Raw genomic sequence first — 12,045 nt, 5'->3', positions numbered from 1 at the left:
AGTGATAAATACCCACCTTCTGTGCCCATATTGTCACTCTGAGGAGAACCACATAGGCTTATCCCCATGAGTTTGATCTTTGGATTTTCCAGCACTTTTCCAGTGTGGATCCTGAAATAAGCCTAATTATTTCCATTGTGCCGCTTTCATTTTCTTCCTCTACTTTAAAATGGTCATCATGGCTTCTGTTCTTCCTCTTCACACCTGTTCCCTTGGCTCAGACAGATATACTAGCTTCCCGTATCTCTGTCTGCTGAGGTCTGGCCCACTCACAAAAATGTTGGTGAAAATTGGCAATTTGCATTTTCAAAACTGGTGATGGTGGAGGTGGTGTGTGAAAGATAGTGGGGGTTATGAAAAATTCTATAGGTTTTCTTTTATGTAAAGGAATCTTCTAGAAATTTATAGTTTGCTATAATTACTTTGACTTCCTTTAATCAATAAAAAAATATATCTCATCTTGGAGGTATCCTGGTGAGGACTTGACGGTTACCATTAGGCTTCGGGAGTACAGCATGTTACCAAGTATGTTGTGGGAAGGGCTTCAGAGCTACTTTTTTTCTGGTACATTTAAATTTTCAAATGCTGGAATTGTCTACTTGTGATGTCATTTTGGAACATAGGCAGAAATACTGAAAACCTACACATTATCTTGGATAGCTTGTTGTTTTTCTGGGTTTTAAAAACATGTAGCGAAGAAACAGCTTGAATGTCTTTCTTTTGAAAATTTGGATCTGCTCTGCTAAATGTACTATTCAATGAAATGATGTTTATGGTGGTAAATATCCGCAAAATGTTTGGGAAGGCCAGAATGGAAGGTTGCCTAATTCAGTGTATAATTTTGTGGGTAAAGATAACATGGCAGAAAGTGCATTTTAACATTTGAAAAAAAAAAAAGTATCATTTCATCAGAAGGATGTTTCCTTAAAGTATAGGTTGCAAGCTCTTCGGTAGATTCCTGCCTGGAGACATATTTTGCTTGACTTTCACTGTTAAAAAAGTTTTGCCTACCTAAGTCAGCAGACACTGTGTTCTCTGGTTGTCTGTGTTAACCTGCCCTTGCTGCCTTGGTTGCTTTCTTTGTTTTTTTTTAAAGATTTATTTATTTATGCATGCAAGAACTGGGGTACAGACCAGAGGTGTGAGGGATGAGAGGATTCACCAGGGACAGAGTGGGGAACAGAACAGACAGATTGACTGAAATACACTGCTGAGTGGAGCAGCAGGTGAGTTAGGAGAGGTCTGCTGCACCATGTGGGTAGCTCCCCAGCTGGGGATCAAACTGGTGCTGTAGTGGCTGTGGATAGCTTCATAGGTTGTGTCTTAACCCCTTGCACCTCCAGGGAGGTCCTGCCTTGGTTACTTTCTTTCATTTTCGGGGCCCCAAAATCTTGGTCTTGTGCCCCTTTCTAGAGGAAAGCTATTTGTAGAGACAGTCTCTGATTTTTGTGCCTTATCTTTTAAGTTGTTGTCAGACTGGAAAGAGGAAGCTCCTGTCTTCCTTTCACCTTCTTGGTCTTCTTGGTTGCAGCCCCATTTCTGGGACCAGCAGGCCTCAAGTTGTTGGGTGTCTGAGGGGAATTGACAGCTCAGGGGAAACTTCCTCACTGCCATGCTGTATCCAGGGAAAGAGATGCCTTGCTTTTCTGTCTGCTTGTTTCTTGACCCTGCATATATATATTTTTTGGCACTCAGGGTAGAGGTCATTTTTTCCACTCTTAAGTCTGCTTAATATATTGGGTTGGTGGAAGTATTAGGGGAAGGTACCCAGACATCTGGATCTGTTACCACTGTGAGTATTAGTTTTATTAAGATAGTTTTAGTTCCATGTGAGATTTTTAGGTCTCATTGTATACTTTTTTCATCTAGCCCTATAGTGTCCTAAGAATTTTTGTCCTGTGTCTTTTAGGCTCCTTCTGTATTCTCCTGAGAATGAATAGCAGTTGTTTTAACACTTTCTTCTGAATCTTTAGCTGCTCATTTTCAGAAGAATGCTTTTCCTTTGAATGATCAGGATGATTTTCAGCATTCCCCCAACAGGTTCTGTATTTTACTCTGTTTTGTTTACTCATTTTAACTTCCTTATTTACCATATACATTATTTTAGGTAAGTCCCATTTTTTGTTGTTTAATGGGCCCAACTTTATTTTTTTTCTCCTTGTCAATAAAAAAAATTACAGGCTAGAGAATTGTAAATCAAGCAGGAATGAGTTATTGATATTGTGTGTGTATACAAGGAAAACAAAATTTTGTTCCCTGAAAAAAGATAGTACAGAAATCTAGTAGATTTTTTTACTATTGAATTTATTTTGGGGCAGTTATAATTGTGTCTTCTCACTAATTTTCTATTAGCAATGCGCATTTTTAGTATAATTTTTGACCTTGAGATTTTTATATCTCTTTGTCGCTTTACCTTTTCTATCAAAATAATCAATGAATATTTTGTAGACAAATATTACTATTTCTCCTAAAGGTATTCTTTTCTTGAATTCACCTGTGACATAATAGCTTTTAACCATTGTCTTGATTTTATGAGAGCATGAAATGTATATACTTTATTTCTCTCTTATGCCATCTTGGAGATATATATATATATATATATATATATATATATATATATATACTCAAAAATATGTGTATAATTTTCATTAAAATGTTATTTCTATAATGCTTTTTTTGAGTCATACCAATAAGATTTTAAACCTTACCCATGTCTATGAGTTTTGTTTCATAATGAACTAAAAATCCATTTACTCCAAGAGAATTGGATCATTCTTTAGAAAATAAAAGCATTTATCCATGGTGATGCACAAATGTAGCAGTGTTTATATTTTTGATCATCCCTTAGAGAAAAATATTACCTTGGTAGACAACCAGCTGGCTTTAAGGAAAATTGTACTCCAGATATGTGCTTAAAACAACAGTGTAAAATGTAGCTGGCTGACAAACTTGGTTTTCACTACGGTCGCTCTCTTATTACTCATGCTATGCTGGGAGCATTAGAGATGATGTCAGCTTCTACCCTTTAGAACCCTTATGAGGGCCAGACGTAGTATTTCCCTCTGTTGTCAACACTTGAGAAAAATTTGCCAAATGGAGACCTATGAGTAGAAAAAAAAAGTAGTTGTTGTTAGTTTTAAGAAGAGAAAAATTCATCTTTTTTCAAGGCTATTTAAGAAAATACTTCTGGAGTTAGAATTGACAATTCTAGAAAACATTGTTTTTTTACCAAAGGTAACTTGGATTTTAATGCTCCTTTTTAGCTTTTCCTTGTTATTTATTATAATTTAAAGCAATCTTTAATTCTTTCTTGTGTATGCTTTGTCCTAGGATATCATGTCAGTCTATATCACAATCCTTTACAAACCTGAGTTAACTCATCTTTGTTTCCCCAGTATTGGCACATGTGAATAGCTCAAGAAATTGTTTTTGACATGAACTGGTGCCCTTTGGAACTTATACAACATGAAAAGTCATTTGGGGAATTGTATATAATAAATAGGATGATAATGATTTTCTGCTGAGTACCAATGATCCAAGCTTCCTATGGCATCATTCTGTCTCTTAATGACTGGCAGAATATGAAGCAAAGATGTGAGAGGAGGCTCACAGAATTCTACATGCGTAACTAGACTCCTTTGTTTATTTGGGCAGCTATTACCGTTAATAATTCTGAATTATTAATTAATGATAAATTATTCTTTGGATTAATAATTGCATTAATTCTTTGTAATTCTGATGAGCTGGTTTATCTTTGAAAGTTTTTCAGGGAGGAGTGCTGCCTTGGCTAATCAATCTGGTAAAGGATCTATGTGACATTAGTGATTGTAGGAAAAAGCATCTTTGTGTCAATTTCAGATTAGAGGGTGGTGAGGAAATACCCAATGTGATGCTGTTTCAGGACAGAGAATGTGGGAAACAGTTATTTTGTTATATATTTTTCCATGTAGAATATCACATTCTGAGAAGATTTAAATTCTAACTAAAAAAAGAGAACTTAAGAAATTAGATATATTTTTAAAACACTATTTTGTGTTAACAAGAAAAATCAAACAACCTGGCTAAAATCCTTAAGCAAGAGATTAAAACATTATTTATGATTCAACATTATTAGAGAACTACAAATCAATGCCACCATGAAATACTGCTACACATTCATGAAGAGGTCTTCTAAAAACAAAACAAAAACAAACAACCCAAACAAGTATTGGTGAGGTGAGGATGGATGTAAAGAAATTAGAAGCCCTGTTGTGGAAACCATGTATGGCTCCTCCTCAAGAAATTAAACATAGGAGTACCACCTGATCCAGCAATTTCAATTCCGGATGCATATCCAAAAGCTGTGAAAAAAGAAGCTGAAGCAGATATTTGGACACCTGCGTTCATAGCAGCATTATTCCACCAAAAAGTGAAAGTAACCCATGGCCTAGAGATGAATAGATTAACATGTGATGCATTCACAAAATGGACTATTATTTAGCCTTAAGAAAGGAAATTTTGACATGCTATGACATAATGATTCTTGATGACATTATGCTAAGGGAAATAAATCAGTCACCAAAAGATAAATATTGTATGATTCTACTTTGATTTTCCTAGAGACAGAAAGTAGAATGATGGTTGTCAGGGATGGGGTGGTAGTGGAAAGGATGAGGAGTTACTATTTAATGAGAAAAGAGTTAAGTTAAAGAAGATGGAAAAGTTCTGGAGGTATATGGTAGTGATGGTTGTATGACTTTATAAACGTGCTACAGAAATGTGCACTGAAAAATAGTAAAACAAACCAGTGAAGCTCTGTATGGATTTTTCAGGCAGCCTATAATATAACCGACATGCAATTCAAGTAAGAGTTATCTGTGATCTGTCAGCCCCTTCCCCAAACACACACTATGTATCTAACACCATGGTAACTAGAATGAAGGTAAACTGACTGAATTAATGAATAATAAATTTGTGGAATTGTACTGCTAGTGGCCTTCACTGTTGGGTCTGTTTCTAGATTTGCCAAGTCTTGTGTAGTACCTGTTGTACTCCTGCATTTTCTTTTATGAGGAGAACAGAAGCACAGTTATATTAGGGTTTTATGACATACTTCTGAATGCTTCCTGCCATTGGAAACTCCAAAGAAGAAGCCTGGAGGAGCTCAGAATGGTTCTCAAAGTAGTAGATGTACAAGATACAACACCCTGAATGTATTTCTACAACACAATTTAGATTTCTAAAAGTCTCTCTTAAGAGATATCTAAAATTATGTATCAAGGAGAATAACAGTGTGAATACACAAATGGCATGTTGTTATTTATTCCTTTCATAAAAATATGGATAGAGTTGAAGTGGTGCTTGGGTACAAGTTTATGGAAATGTTTCAAACCTTCCCTAAAAATGATAGAACAGTGATAAAGAAACAAAAACAATCTGAGAAGTCATATCAATCTTTGAAAAATTGTTGATGCCTAGAGTCATTAGCTTGGTATAGTGTTTAAACTAACAGGGAAAATGAGAAAAAGAAAGTTAAGACAGCTTTATTCACTATTTATCCATGTTTAACTAAATACTTAATAAATGTCCATCAGTTCAGTACAGTAGTTTTATCATCATAGTTCTGTACCTTTTGTCAATAGAAAAGTGTATATTCACTACAAAGCAAAGGAAAGGAAGTATTCTTTGTGCTTCTGTATTTGTTACAATAACACATTTTAAAATGATGTATATAAGAACAGGAACATGTTTGGTGCTGTTAACATCTCATACTAAAATTAATTTGAAATAGAGAAAATAGGGGCAGAGAGTTGGTTTGTTAGTTCTTTATCATAATTAAAATAATGATTAGAGATTAGTTTGGGGGACTTACCTTTCAATGTCTTTGATAGCATCATTAGTTACTCCTAAGAGCTTAAAGGCATCAGAAAATTGGAGGCTTGTTAGTGATTCATTTAAAACACTGTGTCTACATGTTTTTAAAATAAAATCAACATTAAGAACATTTATTGAATATTCACACTCACAACCATATGTTAAGTATTGTGGTTAGGTACATAATACTTGATACTATCTGAGTTTTGTTTAGAATATGCTGGGAAAGATAGTATAGAAATATACAAACTCCTATGAAAATGGATATTCCCCAAAACAGACCCTGAAAGACATTTAGATACTTTCGTACTGTTTTAATAATATATGCGTGCCCCCAAATACTAAAGCAAACATAATTTGTTTATTTAAATGCATATACTGTGTTCTAAAGTAGACACAAATATAAGTGACACAGATTCCGCGTCTTCAAATTTTTAATGTTGGGTGTGGTTGTAAAGGGTTGGATTCCAAGCAGTAACATAGAGTTATCCTATGAGGAGAATTTTCAGTGTTCCTAAGAGGGTCAGCAGTGAGTGCTGTCTTGACCCTAGTACTTGACTCTTGCCCTTGCACCCTGGTTTTAGATTTCAATGAATATTGGTGCTTTGTTGGCTGCTCAAACTCTACTAGGAAATGGATGCTAGCAGGTATCTTATAAGAAAAAGGAGGAAAATGGTACCATGGGATTTAAAATAAGGGAAACCTAGCTCACTGGGGGGTTGTGGGAGGAGGGTTGTATCAAATGAGTCTTTAGGGATTGATAGAATGCCTGCTAGTTTGGAGAAGGAAATCAGAGAAGGCAAAGCACGGGACACATTCACAGAGTGAATGTAGCCAGTGTCCTGATCTGACTGGAGACTCCAGGGAAAGAAGCTGGGAAGGCAAGGTTGCTGAACAGAAACATGTTGGTCTGGCATGTTTTGAAGTAACTTTCAGAAAGATCTTCACTTTTAATTTTTGCAAAAGTGATTTTTCCTAAGCTCCTCAAGTGTTTCAGCTCTGACGATATAAATAATTTAGACAAGAATGAACCAATGACCGCTTCTACGATTTTCCCAACCAGTTCATGCCTGTGTTGGTAATATTTGCTCAATCTTGTCCTGTCGACTCTGTTTAATTCTCTTTGTACTCTGCTTGCTTGCTGCCTTACCTCTTTTTTCCACTTGGGTGATAAAGCTCTGAGAATTTAGTTTTGCTCAGTTTACACTATTTTCCTGCAATACCAAAACATGTGTAACCCCATCACTGATAGCTTTGCCAAAAGGGACTTTTCCAAACTTTCTCTGGAGTTCATGACTGATCTTTCTCTTTCAACATTGGTATTTCTCTAGCGAATATCAGCCTGTGGTCTGATTGTGTTGAAGGTTATCCTAATTAATAATCGTTGCTAGGCATATATTAATGTGTTTGTTAGTTTGTGATTCACTGTGGTGTTATTCTGGCTAAGTTTTCAAATGGACTACTAGACAAGAAAACATTTTGAAAATTTACTTCATTTGCAGTGAAATTTGAAGCTAATTAAAACTTTGCTCTTAATGGTATTAGATTGCGCAATTATTGATTAATATGTTCTTGATTAGCAAAAGACAAGTATATGATTTTGTCATGAGTTCTGCTTATATGTATTTATATATAGATGAGGGTCTTTTGATTTTGAAAGAAAATAGTAAAGTGCAACCTTTATGTTGCTTCTGTTTTTCATTAGCTTTAAATTCAAGTAGAAAATGTTAAAAGGGCTATAAAATGCCTATTGAAAGTGTTATTCTCCTTATCTTATCAGAAAAGGCTGCTGAAGTTCCTGTTGGTCAGGTTGAATTGCTCCATAGGGAGAAAATCTTGCTATAGATTTTGAGTAAGAAATAAAATATATGTACTTTTTTTGCTTTTTGAATGTCAGTGTCGTATGTTCAGGCATATGGAAGCTTAATGGTCTAGCTGTCTGTTTCATTTTCTCTTGGAATGACAGCTTAACAGTTTTCCCGGTTGGGTTGTGTTAAAATCTTTAAACACTAGATTCACTAAAACATATGTCCAATGTTTAGGCAGCCAAAGTCTCCGCAGTCATTTTAATGGACTATAACTTAGCAGCTCCATTACCACAGATAACTTGTTCTTAAAGCTACATTAAAATATCCTCAATTTGGAGTCTGTTATTTTATATTTAAATTGTTCTGGGACTCGCTGAAGTGTGTTTTCTTTCACTATCTTAAAAGTGGATTTTGCTAAGAAAGCAATAGCTAAAAAAACAAGGACATGCTTAAGACAGCTAGATTATTTAACTTAAATAAGAACATATTTAATTTTCTAATGAACTTTTCTTGAGTGCCTTTCATATTCAGAGCATTGTGCTAGGCATCCTGCATAGGTAATCGAATTTGTGGCCCTGGCTAATGATGTGTGGGTAGAAGGTAGACAATGGGGAAAAGTCACCGAGTGGCTAAAGCAGGAGCTAAGTATCTTCAGAGTACCCTTGGAACAGGGCTGTTGTGACCTCTCTGTTTGCAGTGTCCTGTGTTTAGTGTTGATATTTCCATAGTTTTCTTGTGATACAATGTTGCTGATGCTTTGGACCAGAGGATGACTAATTGAAATAGTGGCAAAGTGAGATTACGTAAGAGAAATCCAGGGTAAACCAGTGTCAACTAACTCTGCAGCCACAGTTTTACTCCTAGTCTTTTGGCATTGTCTAAGTTCTCTTGACCAATTTTCTGGCACCCTTGAAGGGATAGTGCTTTTGTTGTGGTAGAAGGCACAGTCCTCATCTCCCATTGCTCAGCTTTTTCTGCTGCCATTCATCATCACTAACTCACTGGTGCTCCATTTGCCTTAAGCCAGAATCCCGGAGCAGGACATAATGGTGAAAAGATGAAGAAGCAGATACTGGAAAAGTCCAGTATCTTTGAAAAAGATCAGATCTTTCTTAGCTTTGATAGGTTCAGCTTTCATATTAAAAAGTTGCTTAAACTATAATTATTTTTCAAGTGGAGAATAACCTTTGTCTCAGAAGACTTGAAAACCTAAAAAATATTTCTCTGAAAGTTAACAACATTTAAGACATTATTAACATATTTATCTATGTTATTTATTTTAAAAGGGTTAACAGCTGTGGAACAGTAACATGGAAAACATGTTACTTTTTACCGTGTATGCTAAAATGCTAAATTTTCCTAGAGAAATTTTATCATTGCACCTAAATATTTGAAAATTAAATGCTTATTACAGTTGACAAAAATATGTAATTTAATCAGAAAATCTTATTAAATCATGAAGTAGCACTTCCAATTGTGTAGACCTGAAACTATCTCCTTAAAATATTAACTAAGTGTAAGTGATTTTCAAAAGTGTAAGAAAGAACAAATCTTCAGAAATTTTATTAAATTAAAATATGAATGATTAAAAGCACATTCTAAGTTGGTTTGTAATATAACTTAGAAAATCATGAAGCTACATTTAAAAACTCAATCTTTAATAGTGTATGCTGATTCTTTGATGACATGACTTTGAAAATACCAGTATTATAAATTGTGGCATTTTTTGAAGTTTTGATGTAAGTTTATGTTATACATTTTAATAAATTTCATATATCAGAGATGATTTTAAGAAGCAAAATGAAAGTTAGATGATTTATAATTTTTTTGAGATTATGATTGCACCATAATATGTATTTGTTACCTTCAGCACTAACTTGAGGTCTTTCCTTTTATTTTTTATTGTTTAGACTACTCTCAATATATAAAAATAGGTTTTAATTACAATGGAAAACAAAATTCACCTCCTCACAATTTCACTGTCACTCCTCAGAAGGAACAAGTTTTGATAGTTTGGAAGGAATCCTTCGAGATTATTATTACATGCTGGATATATATATATATATCTGTTTATTGGTGGTTATTTTTCATGAAATGAAATTATATTGTTTAGCAATTTCTTATTTTACCACTTAACTTTCATGGGCATTATTTCATGTCCCTGGTGTTTTACACAGCTGCGTAATCCTTTTCTGTGTTGATGTACTTTGGTTTATTAGGAATTTCTCCTGTTGAAGTACACTCAAGTCTCTTTCATCTGCTTACAAATCATGTTGCATGAACTACAAGGATTGGAAGTATTTCACCTGGGCACCTCTGTGCTTAATTTCCCTACTATACTCTGCAGGTGACAGGTGCCTAGACAGTCTGCCTTGGTTGCTTGCTGGCCTTCAGGGATCATTCCAAAGTTTGTGATTTTAATTTGGATAGACCTCAACTCAGATAAAGGCACCAATTCTGTTGTGTGGGATTTTAGGTAATAGCAGCATTTTTATAGAGGTCTCTCATTTCTACATAGTAGTGAATTAATTTGGATGGATTTCGGTTATGTCAAACTTAGACACTTAAGTTGGCTGAGTTCTGGATTTCAGAGCTCTAAGAAAGGTCTGATTGTCAAATTTGTTGTTTTAATTGGTGATCCTTAAAATCAGCACATCTTTTAGAGAATGTTTTGAAAATGCATTTGTTTCTGAATGATGGTGGGATATTTTTGTCTCTTTATATTCTAACCACTTACATTGAATTTGAATTGTGACTTTGATAAGTCACATAATTAATCATAGTTATAAAATCTAACTATCAATATCCCACAGTCAGCATTTATTGGGGGTATGAATGGTATTTATAAAGGTGTTCATAAAATTTTATGTTTTTCCATCACTATTTACATAGCAGATTCAGTAACTTATTTTTGTCATGGCTACAGGCAATATCTTGGAGTTAAATGTCTGCTGACTAAAACTGCTACATACTTTTAAAATTCTAAACTCTAATTGCTTAGAGTGAAAAAATCTTAATTTATATGCATATTTTTGTTTCAAAGAGTTTATTTTACATTTGTGAAAAAGTAATATAGAATTTAAGGAAGGCAATATCAAAATATTAGAGATACTGAGAAGAAATTGCCTGTTTGGTAATATGCTAATTGTTCAACATAGTTTGTGTAGTTATTGGTTGTTGATTTTAATTTTTTTTTTTACCTCCAAACACAGCTGGTGTCCTACTGTGATATCATAGCTATACTTTTTTTGATTTTGATTTATTATTGTACATATATCATGTACAATGTAAACCATCACACTGAGACAGTATTGAGAATACATCCTTATGTTATATAATGTTTTCTGTGTCAGAATATAATTGCTAGCTAGATTTCAGTGCATGTGAATTGATCAATGACAGTTAAATTCCATTTATTTTTACAATGATTTCTTACTAATAGGTTTCCTTGAATATGTGGTAGCTTGAGCTTTTTCTTTCCTGGCAATGTTACATGCTGTTTATGTGTTTCCTTTCTCTACAAATCAATATTTCTAAGACTGCTCATTTATATGTAGATATACCCTAAAGTGAAGCCAAAAAGCAGTTATTCAAGTAACATGAAGAAAGACAATTAAAATATAACATACAATAATCTAGTTTAAAACCCAAAGACATTTTATAATGGAAATGTGGTTTTAAAGATATACATAGAATTACAAATCTCATTTTTCTTTTGTATTAGAATTATAAGATACATTGAAAAAAAATTTTACAGTGCAAAAATCAAGTCAATGCTAGTTGAAAGGGAATTGTAACTTTTTTGGCATAAAATAGAATCACTAATTTTTATATTAGGAATTGAATTTAAATAATTTTTATTTGATCAAAGCTGCCATCATATACTCTAAATATGTATTCTCTCCAACATCATGCTTCCTTTTCTTTTTTAGTCTGTGATCAAAACAGGGCGACTCCTAATCAGTCACGAGGCTCCCTTGACAGGCGGCTTTGCATCGGAGATCAGCTCTACAGTTCAGGTAGAGTAACATTTTGGCACTGATTTTAGCATTTGTGCAATTGCAAATATTTATTCCATGATGAAAATTGTTTATCACAATATATGAAAATATGCACTTTTTGAAAATGCATATTTTCCATTTGACTCCACTGCCCTTCAGTCAGTGATCTAAATTATATCTTCTAACAAAGAAATCCTAAAATTATAAAAACTGAGAAATTATTTATAGAAAGAAGAAAATTTTCAATGGGTTAATAAATTACTGTTATATTTGCTGGATAACAGGAAAAGAAAATTTTTTTAAAATTGAATTTGATTTTTCTATTTTAATAAAATTGTTATGAAATTGGTTACAAAATTGTTTGATCTTTGGTTTTTATGACT

At 33.8% G+C, this 12,045-nt stretch overlaps 1 protein-coding gene across 1 annotated transcript in view; it reads left to right on the top strand.

The window, feature by feature from the left end:
- The window catches only part of BCKDHB (branched chain keto acid dehydrogenase E1 subunit beta), a gene marked incomplete at its 5' end in the record, with an annotated part of 180,772 nt that overhangs the window by 116,667 nt on the left and 52,060 nt on the right, over positions 1–12,045 (top strand). The window contains one exon of the mRNA XM_084228864.1: positions 11,594–11,680. Within this exon, the coding sequence (XP_084084990.1) occupies positions 11,594–11,680 (87 nt within the window). The remainder of the gene's footprint in view (positions 1–11,593; positions 11,681–12,045) is intronic.

Source organism: Talpa europaea (genome assembly GCF_964194135.1).
Source record: "Talpa europaea genome assembly, chromosome: 2".
NCBI lineage: Eukaryota > Metazoa > Chordata > Mammalia > Eulipotyphla > Talpidae > Talpa > Talpa europaea.
This window is presented reverse-complemented; position numbering and strand designations above follow the sequence as displayed.